Genomic DNA, 24,548 nt, shown 5'->3' with positions numbered 1-24,548 from the left:
TTCCCTATTTTATTTCAGAATTGAAATGAACTATATCTGAATAAGCAACGAGTATGGTAGACTGAAAACACAGCAAGCTGGAGAACACCCAACATTATTCTACCTTCTGTTCTTAAAGGGACAGTCTACATTAAAATTGTTTAAAAAGATAGATAATGCCTTTACTACCCATTCCCCAGCTTTGCACAACCAACATTGTTAGATTAATAAACTTTATAACATTTAAACCTATACATTTCTGCCTGTTTCAAAGGCTCTATTGACAGCCTCTTAATCACATGCTTTTGTATTTACTTTTCACAACATGAGACTGCTAGTTCATGTGGACCATATAGATAACATTGTGGTCACGCCGTGGAGTTATTTAAGATTTAGCACAACACAGTATTAACTGCAAGTCAATAGATAATAAATAAAAAGTCATGTGATCAGGGGGCTGTCAGAAGATGCTTAGATACAAGGTAATCACAGAGGTAAACAGTATATTAATATAACAATATTGGTTATGCAAAACTGGGGAATGGGTAATAAAGGGATTATCTATCTTTTAAAACAATACAAATTCTATTGTAGACTGTCCCTTTAAAGTCATCAAACTCTTTTCACCTGGGAAGGGTATATATGAGAGGCATACCCAACCCCCTCAGACTACCGGGAGGTGCCTCTATCTACTTTAGTGGTCAGAGACCATCTACACAGCTGGCTCTATCTGAATGTAATAGAAACGTGTATGTGTGTTTTAGATTGACTCATGAGCACATAATTTCATAAATTTATATTCATATTTTGTTTATTTTATTTGGAAATGAAATGAAGACAAGAAATGTTTAGTTAAAGGGACAGTATACACCAATTTTCATATAATTGCATGTAATAGACACTACTATAAAGCATAATATGCACAGATACTGATCTAAAAATTCAGTAGAAAACTATTTAAAAACTTACTTAGAAGCTCTCAGTTTAGCTCTGTTAAAAGGGTAGCTGGAACACGCACTGCAAGTGGGAAATAGGAGACACCCCCCGCTTCCTTTGCATATGAAAAGACCCTTTACACAAACAGGAGCAAGCTGGAGTAGGTATATATCAGTATTCTCCAAAAACTTTGGTTAGGAGTCTGAAAATGAGAGCAATTTTATTTAAAAGTAAGCAAAACTATACATTAAAAAAAATAAAAAATCCCTGTATGTGCTATATAAATGGATAATCTACAAAACATTTATGCAAAGAACAATCTAGTGTATAATGTCTCTTTAATAAAGTAAAAGCATTAAATATAAATATAGATGTATTTTTAATAAAATTTTTATTTTTTAATGAAATTTCCAAACTACAGAAAGCAAAACAATTCTAAATGATATCAGAAAATATCTATTTCCCTTGCTAAAGTGCCTTATTATTGGTAAAATAAAGCACTTACAGACAGATTAACTAACTATAAAGTATTGAGACACAATGGTCTATATTGCTGTATTGCAAAAATCTCCATCTAAACTCAGCTATTTTTTTTACTTCCTTAGCAAAGGATTTCCAATGCACTAGAAGCCCATCTCTTTGAACTTGTTAGCCTGTCCAAGTTATTTCTATAATTATTCTATATTTATGTATTTTTTTAACTTTTGTTAGCTGTTTAAATATTGACAAAATAAGTGTCTATAAAACAATGGAAGCTGCCATGTTGTAACTTAGGTTACCTTCTCTGTTGTGGCCAATTAGGGACAGTTATAAATAGGTAGCAAGAGTGTGCAGCCAAAGGCTGCACTTCCATTTCTAACAGGAACTGAAAAGCTCACAATTTCAGAATGGAACTACAGGAAATGGGACAAAATAAATAATGAAAGTATATTGCAGAGTTTTTTTCTATATACAATTTATCATTTTATATTACCATCTCAAGGTGTTTAATGTCCCTTTAAAAAGCCACAAAATGAACCCCCATCACATTACTTAACCACTAAACATCCCAAAAATAACTACACTACAATGGCCACCTAGTATACAACACCTCCTTTAATCTAAGTATCCCCTCAAAACTCTTACTCACAAAAACCACCCAACACTTAAACATTTTCTTTCCAAAATAAAAAGGATACTCTTAAAATAAATAAAAATGAGAAATACACTAAAAATCCACCTAATGTAATTCCTGTGTGAAGAACATTCTATCTTTAGTCTCATCTGGAAATGCAGAAACATATCAATCTCTTTCTTTGATGTTTTCTGTTACAGGAGACTAGTTACCTCCTATGTATATATTCAAAAGAGTTGTTTGTTGTTGTACCCCATAAAGGTTTTCTTAAATGTCATCTTTTTTTTTTAAGTATTAACTACCTAAAACAAATATGATTACATTAGAGACCATCCTGGAGTCTTTTGATGACAATCAAACTACTTTAGAAGTCATTTGCACATCATCAGACATCACCGGGCTTGTAAAGTCATCAGCAAAGGTAAAAAGAAATCTGGGTGATAACTTCAGAATGATTACCAGATTACCTTACTGATACTGAACAGCCAGTAAATGACTCTAGAGTCATCTCATTTAAATATTTTGGCCTGTGGGCAAACTTTAGCATGGCTTCTGATGACTAGTCTGGAGTCATTGTTTACTTCAGACTTCATGAAGATCATCATTTTTGACTAGGGTACTGAACTATCTTCTACAGTACAACATGCACTTATGTTATTTTTTGTCTAAATGACTATTCTGCAGATAAATTGTAAATCCTCACTATGTGACATTAACAAAAACGTCCATATCGGTGCTACAGTGGCTGGTCAAGGATCATCTAAGTCTATTAACTTCAATTGGATTAAAATTATGTAAACAAACAAAAAAAAGTCATTTCAGAACTATTCACTTTTAAGAGCAGTTTATGCTATTCTTTCTGTAAGTCTATGACCTGTAGATGGAAAATCTCTTTCTGTACCAAAATGATGATGATTTTTTTGGCTCTGTTTATTCTGTTTTGCTGTAAGAAGGGAAATAACGACTAATATAAATCCCAACATAGCAAAACTCTCGTTAAAGTTCAATCCCTAACTCTCAGTTCTGAAATAGGAATGGAAGGAGATAAAAGAAAAAAAAAATACTATTTTTTTCTGTGCGCAAATGTAAAAGATGAAATGTTAGAAAACAAATTATACTGTTATTTTAGATGAGAGTTAAAAAGCCCAAGGCTATGAGCAATTTCTGTGTTCTCACTTAATAGGGTGTTAACTGACGTATGTTCTCTTTGGAGAGTTACAATATTCATGTGGGTTAATAGTTTTTGGCCTGTAGCCCACTATATATTTTTTTCATGGAAAGCAACTAGTTACTGTGCTTTTTCAACATATTTGAGTATAATAGATTTCTCTTTTTCCCTGAAGTTCAATTTTAATTTGAGCTGAAACAGCTTTGTTCAGATTCCCACTGAGCACAATGAGCATTCTAGATTAGATGGCTGGAAAGCATATACATCCAATTGTTGGCATTAAAAAACCTTGGATTTTCCTCATGAGTCCCTTAGTGTATGACTTAATACAAAGGTTCTACATTCAATGAATCTATCTGTGTGTTTAAAGAATGATCACAAAGCCAGAATTGGTGATCTTTAATTCAGCAAGGGAAAAATAGAAGACAGCAGCTGCTCTGGCTAAGGTAATAGTAGAGAATTTTATGACACTCTTGTTCTTACTGGCAGTCCCATAAGTATAAGCAAAATTTTGACTGACACTTCTCAGATGGGTTTAAAGGAAAGAGAGAGAGAGAGAGAGATACAGAGAGGGAGATACAGAGAGAGAGAGACAGACATACAGAGAGAGAAAGAGAGAGAGAAAGAGAGAGAGAGAGAGAGAGAGAGAGAGAGAGAGAGTGCTTTCCTGGTTTCCAGACATTCCAGATCAATGTGAAGGGCAAATGACTGTAATAGCAATATAGTACCACTAGATGGCAGACTCAACGCTTACAAATAAGCACCTAGAGGTCTGACCAACTGCTGGGAAACCCTCATTAAGGAATGAACACGAGATATCCCAAACGTTTCTAAATGCCAAAAAGTACGTTACAAAAGCAACTTTTACCATAACAAAAAATAATAAGAAAGGGTTAATGTACAATATTGTACTAAATATATAAACTGCTTAGTATTACAACAACATTCAATTTATCATTGTCATGCTAAATTATGTTCATTCCTGATAACACGTTACTTGTGTAATGGTAAAAAAAGAATTTAAAAGAGTTAATAAACTATTTTTTGGGGTTAAGTTACATCAAAGTTCATTAATGTAGTTTCATTAATGTGTACCTTATGCGTTTAAATTAATCCCTTATTGCAATAAACCAAAAATATATAGTTTACTACAAAAGATTAGCTAAAATTAACTGTGAAATGTACAAAAGAGTAATAATTAAGCATGTTAAAAATGTTTAATGTGAAAACGTTAAGCTAAAGCTGTTTAAATCTGTTTTGAGAACAACCAGAAATATATATGTGCAGACCATTGATAAACAATATTCAGCATCTCACTTGTGTACAGGGGCAAGATCTACATCTCTGTTGGTGTATAAGAACATACAGGTACCTGCATAGGAACCAAAAAAAGTTGTTTTAATGTGTATAGAAATATCCATTAAAAAAATAAAATAAAATGTATTTTCCATATAGACTTAGAGGTGTACCCTCTTCCTCCAAAAGAACAGTGGGAGTTGTCCTCAGCCAATGCCCATTAGTGGGAAATACAGAACTGGTTCTGTAGTATTAGTTTAAACATAATTGTAAGCAGTTTGTATGTGTGTATATATATATATATATATATATATATATATATATATATATATATATATATATATATATATATATATATATATATATATATATCCACAAAAGCATTATAAAACCTTTGAGTACAATATTTCTTTATTACCCATGCAAGGCTTGTACAAATTATACGAATAAAGGGTTTGTGTGTGTCTAATTCTTTTAACATGGACAAACTAATACACAACTGATGTTTGAGATTAAATTGTTCAGTAATGTGCCAGTGTCTGAGTAATACATTGACAACCAAAACATAAGAATGTGTTGCTTCTCTATGGATCTTTCTGTGTTATTACGGGTTATAGCTACTTCAGTGTCTGCTATAATAATTTATCCCCTTTTTAAAGAAAAAAAAAACATCCAATGTATAGCATGACTATTAGTTTTTTGTTATGGCAACGAAGATAGTGTGTGGAGTATTCAACTTAACAGTTCCAGGTGTTTGCTTGGGGAGTCTAGGAAGTATGATATGTGAGCATACTGTCAGAAGCCATCTAATGGTCACCTATGATGTCATGCTCCCAGGTTTGGTGGATAGTCCTGCACCGTGTTTCCAGAGAATCCATCTAGCTGCTTTAATGTTTGGACATGCATCTTCAGTAACCAGTTCCCTAGCCAACCTTCACTGGTTGCCTGATCACTGCAAAACGTATTAATCAGGCTGGCTCTAGGAAATCCTTTAGAGAATACTTTGTTTCTGCACCATTAGTTTCGATCCTTTGTTGATCGACCTGTCTACAAATTAAAATGGTATTTTCCTCTCCCTGTTTCTTAGCTATGGATAATAAAACTCCTTTTCCAATGTATTTGATTCTTTCTTTTTTTCTCCTTTGGCATAACCAATTCCCACCCCTTGTCAAAGTCGTGTACTTTTTTCTATTTTTTTTTTTTTTTTAGATGATTCATCCCTTATGTTAGAAATTTGAACTTTTGTTTTTATTTCACTAGTCTGGGGACCTGGAATGACGAACTGCCTTGAACAGATTCAAGATATTTTCAAGTGATTTCTGCTCTATACCAACCAAAAACCTTTTTTTTTTTCCTGTTCAAATAAAGAAGTTTATATAAAATCCATTTATATCCTTCATTAAAAGGCATTTTATGAATTAATTAATAACAAGGTGTTTTAACAGGTTTAGTTTCTGGAAATTATATTTTTCTCCTATCTTACACAGCTGATCTCCTGAATAAGTATCTATTTGTTTGGATTCTTAAATTATTTCTATTGTTTTCTGCAGTGGGTGAAATCTTTTTATTTGAAAGCCAGGTACTGTATCTAGGTGATGATGTTGGCTGCATAAAACAGACTAATGTGAGAATAGACTGAGCTTTTTGTGTTGTATCTTTTCCAATCCACAAATTGCAGCTTGCTGAGGGGTGTAAGTTAAATTCTGTGACCTCTAAAGGACATGCAATGACCAGGGGACCTGACTGAGCTATATCCTGTCATGCTCCTACAGAAATAACCTTTTAAAACACTAGGGAAGAGGATACATAATAAAAGGGGAAGGCATCACAAATACAGATCAGAGGGCAAACGCCATAATAACCTTAAATAAATATTAGTTCTGCTGCTGCGCCCCTGCACTGAAAGCACTTGCCAAGCTCTTTCATGGAATTCCTTCTTCTCTCAGGGCTGGGTCTGCTGGATTGTTATTTACTGATGATCGGAAGTTACTGTCAATAACAAGCACCTTCATCTCTCCAAAGGCGGGGAGTGAGCTAGAGAGAGAGAGAGAGAGAGAGAGAGAGAAAGAGAAAGAGAGAGGAGGAGAGACAGAGGTTGCAGGCAGGAAAATAGCATATGCCTGAGAGTCACTCTGTAACAAACAAAGCATCCGGACTTATCACCTCTGCTTTATCAGTGCAGCTAGAGGATTGCTGGGAATCTACTGGATTACTTTAACTGGACACCTTCCCTGTTGGATTAAAAAAAAAAAAATAGAAAAAAGAAACCTTTGGAAATATCTGACCACCTCTTAACTTGATGTGATATCCACAACTGCTTGCCTCAGCTATGTATCATCCTGTGATCTCAGCCTGCACTTGCCTGTAAGAATTGCCACCTTTTTCATTTTGCTATTTAGGCTACCAGCAGTTTGCTATTTAGGCTACCAGCTATGGGTAGCCCTACTTATGTAATATAGTATTTGCAATCGTCAAACAACTTTTGATCTTTTGTTGCTTTTTTTTCCCTCCTTCTCCAGATGTTTACACTTCTTGGTGCTGTGCTTTCTGGTACAGGTATGTAATATATATATATATTGTTTAAAGATTATTTTACACAAAATCCTAGCATCTCTTTATTGTACTTATAATGTTCCAAATAGAAAAGTGGTGGAGCTGTAAGTGATTGAGGGGTATATGGGAGTAGGAGGTGCAGTAGGACTGAGATAAGCATCTGAACATAGTCTACATTGTATTTGTCTTAATTGGCTACAAAGAGTCCGGATATGGCTTTTTATCGCTTCCAGTCGTTTGTATTAGAGAGACCCTCATTAGCATGTGTGCTGATAGCAGCCACTAATAGACTACTGCTTTGTATATGTTGATTGATACCCTAGTCTGTAAAGGGCTCACACCTTTTCTGCTTCTTAAGAAACTTGGGAAAAAGCCAGATAAATGACTACTCCCTTTCCGTTTTTAAGGGAGTAAAGGTTTTCCCCTAAAATGATTATAATTATGAGACAACAGAAATAAGACAGCTTTTTAAAGACTGTGAAAAAAAAACACATCCAGGAAGACATGTAAAAATATATATTTTTAGAGTAAGAGCATTCCAGAGACTAAGAGAAATACCCAGATGCTGTAAAGATATTGTTGGCATTAAGTTGATTTTTTTTTTGCTCTTTTACTGCAAATGGTACAGTGAAACTTTACATGACACGCCCTCAATCTGAACTGTAGAGTTTTGGCAAGTCAGGTAAAAGTCATTAAATTCTTTTCCCTGATCCCAAGTCTGTCATCCTGTGTAGTAGAGTAGTAACTGAAAGGTTTTGGAGGTAGTAGGTAACTTGCACCACTGTTCAGTTGCCAGTGATACAGTGATGTGCACCTGCTATCCAGAAGGTATCAGTTGTGTTATTTGGTATTATAGCAGGAGATCATCAAACCTAAAGACTGTTTGATAATTAATGATCTCCAGTGACCGAGATACTGCAGTTCTTACTATGTACTGTAATATACTATGTAAGTGGAAAATGTATTTTTTATGAGTAACACTACATATGATGATAACCAGATTACTGATGCTAAAAGTGGCATGCTATATTTTCCAATGAGCAAAGCTATAATCTACTAATTAGCATTCTGAGTGACACTTGACAGACTTGGCAACGATACCATAAAAACTACTAAATAAATACATATCAGTCAAGGAGATTTGTAGGATATTGTAGATTCTGTTAAATGTAAAGGACTCTTCTATTGAAAACGTTTGAAACAGAGACTAACTCTAAAGTCTGGAAAACGTAAAAAAAATATTTGAATATATTGGTTAACAAACAATATCTCATATTACACAAATATTATGTTTTATGAAATGTTCACAAACTTGATAAAACTAATATGTTAAGTGCATCATTTACAAATCATAATAGCCTTGCTATTGAATGCTAAATTAATTATATAAGTACTTAAGTATTTCCCAGGCAGGTTTAGATGGAGGATCAATAGATGGTACCTCTTTCCCAAATATACCCTTTTGATCGTATGGAAACCGTAGTTAATCAAGGCTTATTTTTTTCTTGTTGCTTTTAGTGAATCAGACTAAAGTTGGCAAACTGCCTGGAAAGCACTTGCTAAAATCTGATCTCCCAGTTCAACAGCCTTAAAACTTTGGAAGTTATTGGCATGTATACAGTTGGAACTTCCAGACTTCCAAAGCAATAAAATAATGAAAAAAAAAAAAAAAAGGTTCTGTGCTCAGTTTACTATTAGAACCATACTTTTAAGATTTTGTGCTGATTTTGCTGCATTTGCAAGAAGATCTGAGATTAAGCTTTTGGAGAGCAAAGCAAAGGGTGTCCTCTGTATTACATTTCTCTGCTCAAGTGGACACATTTCTCTGTAAATGAACATTATGAATCATAGTAATATATCTATTTTTTGGAGCTACATTGTTTTGCTCATTAATTATACATTAACATTTTTACTTGTAGATTATTATGCTCTTTAAGACATTTGTTACACTTCTCTTTGTATTCGTTTTTAAGCAGAATAATGTTTTTTTTTTTTTTTTTTAACCTGGCACACAGTATGATTACTGCCATACTCTCTATGGGAAATAATGTTTAATCATTTTGATTAAATGCATATGAGTTCTTAGAGAAATGTATATATTATAAGCATGGCAGTTTTTTGGACACACAGAAATGGAGACAAATGACAGTCTAAGAAAAAAAATACCTTTCTTATTAAATATGTGCTGAGTACACAAACTGTTTTATATTTCCCATAATGCAATGCATTTTGAGTACTCTACCTTACAAGATTAAATTATAGTTCTCAGATACACTGCTAATAAAAAAATATTCAAAATACTATTGATCATAAATTATATGTCAGACCTTTCATTTTACATCATGTAAGCAATTATTCTCATCCAGGGTGTCACAACCCTCAGCTAAGTTATAATATTAAATGTTGTCATATTTCAGTTTTTTAATCATATTTTATTAATGGTGCCATTATGGAGTTACAAACATTTAAAGAGATTCATTAGATCAAATCAATTGCAAATGCATGCTTTAATGGTATCTTATGGCAAAAACAAAAATGTTTATAATCTTTTGTATAATGTATTTCTCAAATAAAAGTAAATTTAAAAATATATTTTTTTTATTCCTACTTTAAAGGGACACTGTAACCAAAATTTTTCTTTCGTGATTCAGATTGAGCATAAAATTTTAAGCAACTTTCTAATTTACTTCTATTATAAAATTTTCTTCATTCTCTTGGTATCTTTATTTGAAATGCAAGAATGTAAGTTTAAATGCCAGCCCATTTTTGGTGAACAACCTGGGTTGTCCTTGCTGATTGGTGGATAAATTCATCCACCAATAAAAAAAAGTGCTGTCCAGAGTACTGAACCCAAAAAAAGCTTAGATGCCTTCTTTTTCAAATAAAGATAGCAAGAGAATGAAGAAAAATTGATAATAGGAGTAAATTAGAAAGTTGCTTAAAATTGCATGCTCTTTCTGAATTACAAAAGAAAAAATTTGGGTTCAGTGTCCCTTTAAGCCCACAGTGTTAATGATAAAACATCCTAGGTACATTTCATAAAATATACTTTATGTCTATTAGTTAACAACTCTTACAAATTATAATACTCTCTCCTATGTCTTTAAAGGGATATGGTAGTAATTGTGCAATAATAACATGTTCTATCCAAGGGGTATATCCTACGAAAGCCAATTGATCAAATCACCAATGGCTTGTCAAATGTGGCTTCTTTAACTTGGGTTTAGGTCAACTGAATTGACTTTACTTGAGTTTGACCACCTTCCCAAGGTAGCTGTTTAAAATCTGATTGGTTGTTGAATTTTCTTTTATTATTTAAATGACTTTGCACTAAGTTTACACTATAAAGTTGAGTTTAAAACAGTCTGTGGGTTCAATTAATAACCAGTGCCATTGGCAAACAAATTCATGCAGGCCTAGTACTTTTAAATAGCAATGGGCCTAAAAGGTAAACTTGAATTTAAAAAAAAAATTTGAATTAAAGGGATATTCCAGTTAAAATTTAAATGCACAAAGATGAATTACATCTTTGAATAGAAACATGTTTGCAATATACAGGTATTGGCAAAAAATGCTTCTAGTAAAATGAATCACTGTTTTAGTGTTAACATTGTTTTCTGCACGTGCATGTGAAGCATAGCTAGATATTCTCAGTGCACCAGCATTTTAAGTACTGCAGCTGCTCAGATCATCAGTGGGGCTTGTATCATGTCAGCAATGAACAAATTGAGTCATTACCAGATGCTGCAACCTTAGCCTCTCTTAGCAAGTGCTGTGTTTAAAATGCTGGTGCACGGTGCATATTTAAATACACTTTTTTAACAGCTATAACATTTATTAGAAGTATTATTGCTAATACATTTATATTACAAACATGCTTCTATTCAAAACTGAAATGCATCCATGTGGATTCCAATTTTGGCTGGAATGCCCCTTTAATTTATTTGCTTTTAAAGCTAAACTCAGGGATTTATTTTCATGTTCATACTGACGGGATAGGAAAGTCAAAATGAAACTTGCATGATTCATATAGAGCATGCCATTTTAAGACATTTTTAAATTCACTTCTATTTTCAAATGTGCTTCGTTCTCTTAGTATCCCTTGTTAAAAAATGAATATGCACATATCATACACTAGTGGGATCTGCTGCTAATTGGTGCCTGCAAACCTTTGTCTCTTGTGATTGGCTAAATAAATATTTTCAGCTTCCTGTCAGTAGTGAAATGCTGTCCCTTCAGCAATGGATAACAAGAGAATTAAGAAAATTTGATAATAGAATTAAATTGGAAAGTTATTTAAAATTGTATGTTCTATCTGAATCATAAAAGGAAATGTTGGGGTTTACTATCCCTTTAGTACATAAAGGGACATGAAACCAACATTTTTTTCTTTCATGATTCCGATAGAGCATGCAATTTTAAACAACTTTCCAATTTGTTTCTATTATCTCATTTGCTTTGTTCTCTTGTTATCATTTGTTGAAAAAGATATCTAGATAGGCTCATTAGCTGCTGATTGGTGGCTGCACATAAACGACTCATGTTATTGGCTCATTCAATGTGTTCAGCTTACTCCCAGTAATGCATTGCTGCTTCTTCAACACAGGATACAAAGAGAATGAAGCAAATTAGATAAAAGAAGTCAATTGGAAAAATGTTTAAAATTGTATTCTCTATCTGAATCATGAAATAAAAAAGTTGGGTTTCATGTCCCTTTAAAGGAATTTAAAAACCAAAAATAATTATTTTGTGATTCAGACAGACCAAATAAATAAAAAACAAACAAAAAACCCCAAAAATAAAAAGAATAAATTAATTTTACTTCTGTTATCCAATTTGCTAGGAAGGTGTCTAGAGCATTACATGGCAGGGGATATCTGTTTTTATGAAGGAAATAGTACTGCCATCTAGTGCTCTTGCAAAATGCTAACATTATTGCAAAATTGCTGCCATATAGTGTTCCAGACACGTGCACACCCCTGAGTCTACATCCCTGCTTTTCAGTGAAAGACTCCAAGAGAACTAAGTGAATTTGCTTATAGAAGTAAATTAGAGAGTTGTTCTATCTGAATCATGGATACAAAAATATATTTGGGTTTCATGTCCCTTTAAAAATGAAATTATAGCAAGATTCAGGTGTGAACTGGTTAGTTTACTTCTAACCATTTTATAACTGAGACTTGGTATAATTAGGTTTTTAAACCCGAAACGAGTAAGCAATTTGAAATCCCCAACTTTAGCTTTAAAGGGACAGTCAAGTCCAAAATAAACTTTCATGATTCAGATAGAGCATGCAATTTAAAACAACTTTCCAATTTACTTTTATCACCAATTTTGCTTTGTTCTCTTGGTATTCTTAGTTGAAAGCTAAACCTAGGAGGTTCATATGCTAATTTCTTAGACCTTGAAGGCCGCCTCTAATCTAAATGCATTTTGAAAGTTTTTCACCACTAGAGGGCATTAGTTCACATATTTCATATAGATAACATTGAGCTCATGCACGTGAATTTACCAAGGACTGAGCACTGATTGGCTAACATGCAAGTCTGTCAATAGAACTGAAATAAGGGGGCAGTCTGCTGAGGCTTAGATACAAGGTAATTACAGTGGTAAAACGTGTATAATTATAACAGTGTTGGATATGCAAAACTGGGGAATGGGTAATTAAGGGATTATCTATCTTAAAACAACAAAAATTCTGGTGTTGACTGTCCCTTTAAACTCGGCTGGGTATTGGTTGTTATGGTTATTTATAGATAGCTGACTTGGTAGTTTTGTATATTTGCTTAAAGGGACATGAAACCCAAATGATTTCTCTCATGATTCAGACAGAGAATACAATTTTAAACAACATTCCAATTTACGTCTATTGTCTAATTTGCTTTATTCTCTTGATATACTTTGTTTAAAAAAAATAATTAAATAGGCCCAGTAGCTGCTGATAGGGGGCTACACATAGATGCCTCGTGTGATTGGCTCACCCATTTGCATTGCTATTTCTTCAACAAAGGATATCTAAAGAATGAAGCAAATTAGATAGTAGAAGTAAATTGGAATGTTGTTTAAAATTGTATTCTCTATATAAATCATGAAAGAAATATTTTGGGCTTCATGCCCCTTTTATAAATTACTTGACCCACTTTTAGAAAATACATTTTAAAAGGTGCCTCGTGTGATTGGCTCATCCATTTGCATTGCTATTTTTTCAACAAAGGATATCTAAAGAATGAAGCAAATTAGATAGTTGAAGTAAATTGGAATGTTGTTTAAAATTGTATTCTCTATATAAATAATGAAATAAATATTTTGGGCTTCATGCCCCTTTTATAAATTACTTGACCCACTTTTAGAAAATACATTTTAAAAGGGTGACTTTACAACTAATGTGCATTTACAGAGTAGCCATTTTTTTCTCTAAGTTACCTATTTTATCCAACGATGTAATAATATTTAAATCCACCAATTGACCCTTATTCATGTTAAACTTGTTTGCATGTACTGGTAAACAGGATTAAAGGGACACTCAGGTCAAATTAAATTTTCATGATTCAGATACAGCATGAAATTTTAAACAACTTTCCAATTTACTTCCATTAAAAAAAAAATGTGCAGTCTTTTATATTTATACTTTTTGAGTCACCAGCTCCTACTGAGCATGTGCAAGAATTCACAGAATATATATATATATGCATTTGTGATTGGCTGATGGCTGTCATATGGTACAGGGGAGTGGAAATAGATCTAACTGAAATTTGTTAGAAAAAAATCTATTACTCATGTAAAGTTCAGACTAAGTGCTATGGCATTGTCTTGTTATAATGTAGTTGTTAATTATGCAAATCTACTGTTTTTACTGGTCCTATTGTTGGCTTGAACCATTGCTAGTCTGCCATGGGCCCTGGTAAGTGAATACAGGTCTATTTCAAGAGAAACTGATGGCTGGATACATTTATCTATTACTGTGAATTGGGACATGGCAATACCTGTATGAGAATAAATTAAAAAGATTTTTTTGGTGCTGTTTCAATTTTATTTTTATTGAGCTATTTTACCCAATTTTGCTTCGCTTGATTCATAGTCATATTTGTATCCCACACCTGTGAATAGACCCCTATGTATATAACCCTACAAATGAGTTAACACATAGTTAATATCATTAACTGCAGTGCTTTGCCACTTCTGAGCACAACATGGCTGGTGAGCCAATCAGGAGTGTCATATGTAAGTAGCAGCCAATCATAGACTTTTCCTCTGCAGGACAGGCTCAGCAGCATTTCTGTTGCAGAACATTAAAGATACATAAAAATGCAAAAATACTCTGTGTTAGGGCATTTAATTATGTGTTTAACCCCTGCAAAGGAGTTAAAACAAAGTATAAGTCAGTTCTAGAGCAGCAATGCACTAGTGGGAGCTAGCTGAACATACCCGGTGACCCAATGACAAGAGGCATATGTGTGTGACCACCAATCACCAGCTAGCTCCCACTAGTACATTGTTTGTCAACAAAGGATATCAATAGAATTAAGTACATTTTATAATAGAAGTAAATTGAAAAGTCTTAAAATTTCATGACCTATTTGAATCATGAAAGTTTAATTTTAACTCTCATGTTTCTTTAATCATATGTTTAACCTCTTTTGTTGGGGTTAAACACATAGGGCTAGATTTATCAAAGCTGAGGCGTACAGGGGCGCATATACGCACCCCTGTATGCCTCAGCTCGCCTGTGGCGGGGCGAAATTACCCGCAGGTAATTAACATTGCACACGAGCGCAATTTTGCGGTTGCGTGCAATCCTGCCCCCTGCCAGCGCACAGCCAATCACGCGCAGGCAGGAGCTGTCAATCTTTAATTTCGGCACAATAGAGGTGGCGAAGATGTTAGGGAAGCAGCGGTCTGGTGACCGCTGCTTGATAAATTGCGGCGAGCAAGTTCTTGTGAGAACTTGCTGCCGCAGGGGCTTGATAAATCTAGCCCATAGTTGTGTGCAAAAATAAAATACTCTTTTTATTAAACTGTTATGTCTGTTTTAAGGGACATAAACCCAAAATGTTTCTTTCATGATTCAGATAGGACAGAATATTTTAAACAATTTTCTAATTTACTTCTATTAGCAATTTTTCTTTGTTTTCTTGTTATCTTATGTTGAAAAGCAGGGATATTAGCTAAGGAATGTGCACGTGTCTGCAGCTCTATATGGCAGCAGTTTTGCAACAATGTAACCCATTAGCAAAAGCACTAGATGGCAGCACTATTTCCTGTTCTTCAGGCATGTGCACGCTACCTACTAGATATGTGCATGAACGAAAAATTTGTTTCGGTTCAGTTCGGATCGATTCAGAGGTTTTCGAATTTCGTTTCGGATCGATTCGAATTTGGAAAAATTCGAATTAATTCGTTTTGGATTCGTTTCGGATTCATTCTGATTCGAAAAAATTCAGCTGGATTCGGTTTCATTCGGTTCGGAAATTCGGAATTTCGGTATGTGTGCTGTGTATTAGACTAGTATTATGTACTGTATATTAGGTGTAACCCATAGCAGAGTGATATAACCTAATATACTGTACAATACTAGTGTAATCCATGTCCATCCGAATTTACAGAACTAATTCCGATTTGTTTGGTAAATTCGGCAGTATTTTAATTCGGAAATTCGGTTCGATCCGAATCTCCGAATTTGCCAAATTTTCCAAATTTCCGAATCGAACCGAACCGAATTGCACATGTCTACTACCTACCTGGATATCTCTTCAACAAAGAATAACATGTGAACAAAGCAAACTTGATAATAGAAGTAAATTGGAAAGTTTTTTAAATTGTATTCTCTATCTGAATCATGAAAGAAAAATTGGGGGTCTTATGTACCTTTAAGTGATTTGCTATTTAAAAAAAGCTACCACTTATGTCTGTTAATATCCACACCCAACTCACCATGCAAACCTTTCAGCTGTTAGTATAGTGTATGGCAAAGGTACAAATGATTTAAGCAGTTATCTTATTCTTTGTTAATATCCGCCCTAATCCCACTCTAGCTTGTAAGAGTTTACTTAGCAATACATCCGTCCTTATGTCCTTAGACTTGATTCATGGCACATACCGAGAAGCTTGCCTTTGCTTTATAAATAATACCTTTTAATTAGTTTAATAATTGTTGTTAAGATATATAACACTTATAGGTCTATACTATTCATTATGCAAAGAGGGATTGTTTAATATATATATTTTTAAATACATTCAAATAGTTTTTCAAAAGAACAACTGTATTTCAAATGATTTTAAAAATAATTTTGCAATGCGCTTACTTTTGAAAAAATGTTTCTACTACAAAATATCATTACATTTTCTATTAAGAAACAACCATGGGTTCCATACACTCACATTCCTCGATTGCTTAAGTTCCATGTGTTGGTAATTATACATATTGTGACGTTTTATTTAAGGGACACTGACACTTTCATGATTCAGATAGAGCATGAAATTTTAAGCAACTTTCTAATTTACTCCTATTATCAATTTTTCTTCGTTCTTTTTTTATCTTTATTTTAAAAGCAGGAATGTAAATCTGCCAGCCCATTTTAGGTTTAGCACCATGGATAGCGCTTGCTTATTGGAGGCTTACATTTACCCACCAATAAGCAAGCATAACCCAGGGCCGGCTCCTATGCATCACATTCCGGCTTTTTAAATAAAGATAGCAAGGGAATGAAGAAAAATTGATAATAGGAGTAAATTAGAAAGTTGCTTAAAATTGCATGTTCTATCTGAATCATGAATTAAAAAAAGTAGGTTTAGTGTCCCTTTAAGCATACAATAGGGGCTTTTGGTCATGGCTTAGGCATGTCCATTTTCTAGTTAATAAAGTTTGACTTTGTATTGTACTGAAGCTGGATCATAATCTGAACATAATTAAAATACATTTTAGCTGTACTTAATTTGAATATTGTGCATAAATTGCACGCTATTTACAAGCACAGTGTACACCAGCATCATACACATTCTATTAAAAAAGAGAATTTGCTGCTAAACAAAATCACTTGGGTCTTTGTCACCTGGTGCTTTTTTTTTTAAACAAACACCCATGGCTTCTAGAGACCCCTTGGGGTCTAATTTACAGCCCACATCAGCAGAAGCTGCTCTTTAAGGCTGGTGTAAAAAGGTGAGACAGGTTTTCCTTTTATTGCATATAGTCAACAGATGGAGAACTAATTTCTCATGGCACACTCATCTATTAAGATGCAGTACAAGAAAACATTACAGTCTTCAGTTTATGGTTGGCAGAACAAAACTAGTTAATATATATTTTGTATGTAATTCAATTGTTGTCAATATAGCAAGTGAACATAATAGGAAACAAATGGGTAAAATCATGCAAATTCAGATGAATTAGTAAGTGTTTCATATGGAATCAATACTCACACCTAAATAAACCTTTGTTGTTGAGTAGCATCAAAGCATATACTGAATTATCAGCAGTACATGCAAACTGAAATGTAGTATTATAGTAACTGTTTGATTAACGAGCCCTTAAAGGGACAGGAAACCCCAAAAACTTAATTCATGATTTGGATAAAACATACAATTTTAAACAACTTTCAAATGTACTTTTTATCATTCCTTTTGCTTCATTCCCTTGTTATCCTTTGTTGAAGGAACAGCATTGCACTACTGGCAGCCAAGGCCAGATTGGCCTACCAGGATACAAGGATATTCCCCTGTGGGCTGCAGCAGCTGGGGCTGGAAAGCTACAATTAAAAGGGGTGATTAATGGATACAACTGGGTTGTAAGGTGCCTATATAACATCAATCTGTTTTTTTTTAATAAAAACTAATATAACATAATTCTGAAAAAAAATATTTGGGGAAGGATCCTTTTTGATAAAAATGGGACATGCACATTGTAATGACTCAACGGAAAATAGGGCTGGTCTCCAAATTTTCCAGGGCTGCTTTTTATTCCCAGTCCGGCCCTGTTGGCAGCTACCTGAACACATCTAGATAGCCAATCACACAAGACAAAAGTGTGCAGGCACCAATCAGCAGCTAGCTCCCACAAGTGAAGAATATGTGTGTATTCTTTTTCAACAAGGGATACCAAGAGAATGAAGCACATTTGAAAATAGAAATTAATTTAAAAGTGTTGTAAAATGGCATGCGCTATCTGAATCATGCAAGTTTAATTTTTAATTTTCTATCCCTTTAAAGAAAACTTTGCATATGGCTATGCATTTTATGTATCACCAATGAAGCACTGCATTACAAATGATTTGCAAACAAAAGAAATACAACTTCCAGAATATACATGGGTTAGTTGTATGCACAGATTCACCCCCCCCCCCCACTCCCCAGAAAATTGCTTATAAATCTGGCTGGTATCCACATTAACACACATCTGTTAGAAAGTGACAGTTCCTCATTTAAAAAAAATGTGGCGTGTCATAAATTTTATTTAAAGGGACAGTCAAATCCAAAACATTTAATGTCTAAAAAGATAGATAGTCCATTTATTACAAATTCCCCAGTTTCGCACAACCAACATGGTGATATTAATATACTTTTTACCTCTGTGATTACCTTGTATCTAAGACTATTCTGACAGCCCCCTGGTCACATTAATGTTTCTTTATTATCTATTGACTTGCATTTTAGGCAATTAGTGCTATGTTGTGCACAACTTCATGGGCGTGAGCACAATGTTATCTATATGGCCCACATGAACTAGCAGTCTCCTGTTGTGAAAAGCTAATAAAAAAAAACATGTGATAAGAGGCTGTCTGTAGAGGCTTAGAAACAGGAAGAAATTTAGAGGTTTAAATGTTATAAAGTATATAAATCTAGCAATGTTGGTTGTGAAAAGCTGGGGAATGGGTTATTAAGGCGTTATCTATCTTTTTAAACAATAACAATCTTGGTGTTGACTGTCCCTTTAACTTTAAACTTCAAAGATAAAGCGCTTCTTGTCCCGTAATATCATTTTTTCATCACAAATTTGGTTTACCTTACGATATGGTAATGCTAAAAAACCTATTTAAATCCTATTCCCTCTTTTGCTACAATGAGGGTGCTAACTACAATTTCTCATTGTTATAAGAGGGATATACTACAGATGAGTGTTTCATCTCCAACCTATTGTGATTGCTGCTAATAAATACAATGATAGTTGCCCCTCCTGAGCATAAGCTATGGATGACGTTTCACATTGTCTTTATAAGAGAGTATTTATTATCTTCTGCCATTATGCCCTGACTTTTATACCAGTTATTCTGTTTTTAATGTCAGGATTCCTTTAAATGTCAAGTGCTTTTTCCCCAGATTATGTATTTAAAGGGATACTGTACTATAAAATCTATTTCCCCTTAAAGGGATACTAAAGCCAAAATTAACAACTTTCCAATTGACTTCGCTTAGCAAATTTGCTTTGTTCTCTCGGTATGCTTTCTCGAAGGAGCAACAATACACTCATGGGAACTAGGTGAACCAATGATAAGGGACATATATGTGCAGCCATCAATCACCATCCCAGTATTGTGTTGCTGCTTCTGAGACTACCCAGGTATGGTTTTCAACAAAGGATACAAAGAAAACAAAGCAAACTAGGTAATAGAAGTAACACAAAAAATATCCTCGCACTCGGACAGTGAAAAAACAGGCAAATTTAAAGATGTAGTATAAAAGCAACACTTTTTATTCCAAAGTAAAAACAGGTGAAGAGTTTCTATGAAAATAAAGGATTTAAGTTATATTTAGTAAAGAAACAATGGTTTAACCCTTTAATGACACAGCTTTCAGTTTGCTCAATTGTTTTATGACGGAAAAATTCCGTCATATGTCCTTAAGAGGAAAAGAAATTGGTTTGGTGGCAGAATTAAAGGGATAATGGTATTTGGCAAGGGACCAGACTGGGAAGGGCTCAAAGGTGTATGTTTGTGTGAGGTACATGTGAAGTAAATGAAGAACTCCACTAGAATATATATATATTGCACTTTATCTTACATGAATTTTATTATGCAAGGGATTTAACGTACTTGAGATATCTGACATACAAATGTTAGCGCACACTAGACTATCGCTCAACCAATACAAAATAACTTTGGGCTTGTAATATGAGTGCAAAAATTGATGACAGTATGGATTGCATTTGATTAATGTTAATGCACCTTAGCGCTAACATTTTTGTGCTCTATTTGTAATCTAGGCCTTTATGTTTAATTAAAGTAAATAAAGCTATGTTGCAACATACAATTATCATTTATTGTGCCTGGTTTTAGTGCAATATATTTGAAAAGTTTGCTTTTTCCACTTTCTTCTCAAATGCTGGAGTGGCCTGCAACATTCTGCCTCCACATTCTGCACAGTGATTGGTTAGCTCAGACTCTACAACTTTTCCTAACTAGATTAATCAAAGGAATCCTGAATTATGGATTCCACCAGATTTTTCAATATGTTCATACCTAAACTGCAAAACCTTGTAACTTGTGCTAAGAAAAAAATAGCATAAATGGTTGTAAAATATTTCGTTTGCAATTCAGTGCTTCATTTCTGATATAGGATAAGTGTTTAAAAGCGCATGAAAACCAACATTTTTCTTTCATGATTTAGACAGAGTATATAATTTTAACCCCTTAATGACCAGCATCATACCCTGTACCATGGACTTCTCTCTGCCGCAATTTCGCTATTTTTAGCGAGATTGCACTATTTCTGCATGGGGCACTGCAGAAATAGATTTGCAGAGTTACCAATGCAGAGAGGGCCACTCTGTGGCCTTCTCTGCATCGGACAGTGGTGGTGCTGATCATTGGTTGGTGGGAGCCATAGCAGGGAGGCGGGTGGGCGGCTCGTCACTACAGGGACTTCTGGATCCTGTGCGGGAGTGCACAAGGGGGCATGAGGGGGTGTTGGGGGGTGCGCGTGCGCACACTATTACATAAAATGTTACAGTCTCTGGAAAGGAGGGAGAGGGAGGAGGAAGAGGGAGAGGGGGGAATAATTCAGATAATTGGTGTTTGGAAAGGGATCTGGAAAGGGGAGGGGGTAGGGTATTGAGGGTGGGCAGCTATACTACAGAAAAATTGGGTATTTATAAATAAAAGCCCACATTTTTAACAAACTGGGTACTGGCAGACAGCTACCCAAGATGGTGGCATATAGGTAGAGGGGGAGGGTTAGAGAGCTGTTTTGGGAGGTCAGGGAGGTTAGGGGCTAAGGGGGGATCCAACACTGGAGAAAAAATATAAAAATAAATAAATAAATATGCATTTTATTTTAGTACTGGCAGACTTTCGGCCAGTACTTAAGATGGTGGTGACAATTGTAAGGTGCGGGAGGTAAGAGAGCTGTTTGAGAGGGACCAGGGAGGGATCAGGGGGTGGTATGTGTCAGATGGGAGGCTGATCTCTACACTAAAGCTAAAATTAACCCTACAAGTGACCTAAATTAACCCCTTCACTGCTAGGCATAATACAAGTGTGGTGCGCAGCGGCAATTAGTGGCCTTCTAATTACCAAAAACCAATGCCAAAGCCATATATGTCTGCTATTTCTGAACAAAGGGGATACCAGAGAAGCATTTTAACCATTTGTGCCATAATTACACAAACTGTTTGTGAATAATTTCAGTAAGAAACCTAAAGTTTGTGAAAAAGTTAACGATTTTTTTTATTTGATCGCATTTGGCGGTAAAATGGTGGTATGAAATATACCAAAATGAGCCTAGATCAATACTTTGGGTTGTCTACTACACTACACTAAAGCTAAAATTAACCCTACAAGCTACCTAATTAACCCCTTCACTGCTGGGCATAATACAAGTGTGGTGCACAGCGGAATTTAGCAGCCTTCTAATTACCAAAAAGTAATGCCAAAGCCATAAATGTCTGCTATTTCTGAACAAATGGGATCCCATTTACTACCATTTTTGCCATAATATCACAAGCTGTTTGCAAATAATTTTAGTGAGAAACCTAACGTTTGTGAAAAAGTTAGGGAAAAAGTTAATTCTTTTTTTGTTTGATCGCATTTGGCAGTGAAATGGTGGCATGAAATATACCAAAATGGGCCTAGATCAATACTTTAGTTTGTCTACTAAAAAATATATATATACATGTCAAGGGTTTTGAAACAGCAAAGTGTTACTTGTACTTATTGCCCTATAACTTGCAAAAAAAAAGCAAAGAACATGTAAACATTGGGTATTTCTAAACTCAGGACAACATTTAGAAACGTTTTAGAATGGGTGTTTTTTGGTGGTTGTAGATGTGTAATAGATTTTGTGGGTCAAGGTTAGAAAAAAACTTTTTTTTTTCATTTTTTTCATCATATTTTATATATTTTTTTATAGTAAATTATAAGATATGATGAAAATAACGGTATCTTTAGAATGTCCATTTAATGACGAGAAAAACTGTATATAATGTGTGGGTACAGTAAATGAGTAAGAGGAAAATTACAGCTAAAGACAAACACTACAGAAATGTAAAAATAGCACTGGTCCTTAAGGGTTAGAAATTGAAAAATGGTCTAGTCCTTAAGGGGTTAAACAAAGTTTTCAATTTATTTCTATTACCATTTTGTTTAATTCTCATGTTATTGTCTGTTGAAGAGCATACCTTGGTAGGTAGCGTGTACATGTGTGGAGCACTACATGACAGAAAACACTTCTGCCATCTAGTGCTGTTGTAAATGTATGACATTTTTTAAATAATTCTAGCAAAACTGCTGTGATATAGTGCTTCAGACATGTACACATTCCTGAGCCTACCTACCTGCGTTTTAAAGATAGTAAATTCACTTATAGTAAATTGGATTTTTAAAAAAAAAATTGTATGCTTTGAGTCATGAAAGAAAGAAAATTGGGGTTTCATGTATCTTTAATGTCCCTTTAAGTGACTGGAAAATATCCAATTATTCGTAATATCTCTCTTTACTTTATAAGGGTCATATAATTTTAAAGTTTTTTTTCTCGGTTGGAGGTGAAAACTCTCTCTTTAGTGAATATAATTTGTTGAGATGGGTTTTAAGAATAATCAGTTTAAAACTTTATATTAAAGTAATAGCATTTGCTAGTTTGAAATAATTAAATAAAAAAAAACAAACACAACATAAATATAAGAAAACACTTTATTTCCTTACGTCCCAAATGCTCTATTTAGAGGTTAGGGCTCAAACAATTAAAATAATGTTGGAGCCGTTGAAAAATGATTTGTGACATCATACCTTGTAACTAATACCGCCTAATATCATCTGAACCTTCTGGAGGAACAACAGCCAGAATATGGCAAAACGCCTGTCTTGTAAATTAGTAGGGGCTCAGAAGGGATAGTCACTGCATAAAATACATTTGGCATACTAAGTATTGGCCTAACAGGAATATTTCACATTATGTTTTCTCTGTGATTAAGCAGATGTGAGAGACTGGAAAAAAAATCTAGAGATATTTAATACTTTTTATTAGAAGCATCACAAAAATGTTATGATGCAGGAATAATCATATTAAAGGGCCAGTAAACACCAAAATTGTTATTGTTTAAATAGATAAACCCTTTATTTACCATTCCCCAGTTTTGCATAACCAACACAGTAATATTAATATACTTTTTACCTCTATGATTACCTTGTATCTAAGCTTCTGCAGATTGCCTCCTTATCTCAGATCTTTTGACAAACTTGCATTTCAGGCAATTAGCGCTGACTCCTAAATAACTCCACTAAAATGAGCACAATGTTATCTATATGGTACACATGAACAAATACTACGTTATTAGCTATTCACAGCCAGAAAGTTAGATAAGAGGTGGACGTCAGAGCCTTAGAAATCAGCCTATGAGCCTACCTAGGTTTAGCCTTTAACTAAAAATACGAACAGAAGAAATCAAATTTGATGGTAAAAGTAAATTGGAAAGTTGTTTAAAATGACATGCCCTAGCTGAATCATGAAAGTTTAATTTGGACTTTACTGTTCCTTTAATTTGAACTTTCTTTTATATGAAACACCTTATTATTTATGGGATGTAAACTTTTGTCTTTATACAGTGATAGAGCTTTTCAATAATGGCAGATATTCTGAATGTATAATATCAATCAATTTAGTGATATATCATTACAATAATTACAAGCTTTTTTTGATTCTGATAAAAAGTATGGCGATATTCGTATTGCGATTTTGATTATCTAGACGTGAATAGCATTAAATTGTAGAAAACTATGGTCTCTTAAAGGGACACTGTACCCAAATTTTTTCTTTTGTAATTCAGAAAGAGCATGCAATTTTAAGCAACTTTCTAATTTACTCCTATTATCAATTTTTCTTCGTTCTCTTGCTATTATTATTTGAAAAAGAAGGCATCTAAGCTTTTTTTTGGTTTCAGTACTCTGGACAGCACTTTTTTATTGGTGGATGAATTTATCCACCAATCAGCAAGGACAACCCAGGTTGTTCACCAAAAATGGGCCGGCATCTAAACTTACATTCTTGCATTTCAAATAAAGATACTAAAAGAATGAAGAA

The 24,548-nt window shown here is 34.1% G+C and overlaps 1 protein-coding gene across 1 annotated transcript in view; it reads left to right on the top strand.

The window, feature by feature from the left end:
* Nucleotides 1-6,586: 6,586 nt before the first annotated feature.
* Nucleotides 6,587-24,548, top strand: part of FGF18 (fibroblast growth factor 18) — a 223,944-nt gene continuing 205,982 nt past the window's right edge. Inside the window, exons 1-2 of the mRNA XM_053716165.1 lie at nucleotides 6,587-6,857; nucleotides 7,013-7,049. Of these exons, the coding sequence (XP_053572140.1) occupies nucleotides 6,823-6,857; nucleotides 7,013-7,049 (72 nt within the window). The 5' untranslated portion in view covers nucleotides 6,587-6,822. The remainder of the gene's footprint in view (nucleotides 6,858-7,012; nucleotides 7,050-24,548) is intronic.

This window comes from Bombina bombina, chromosome 6, assembly GCF_027579735.1.
Source record: "Bombina bombina isolate aBomBom1 chromosome 6, aBomBom1.pri, whole genome shotgun sequence".
NCBI classification, from domain to species: domain Eukaryota; kingdom Metazoa; phylum Chordata; class Amphibia; order Anura; family Bombinatoridae; genus Bombina; species Bombina bombina.
The sequence above is the reverse complement of the archived record's forward strand: the minus strand, read 5'-3'. Positions and strand labels throughout refer to the sequence as shown.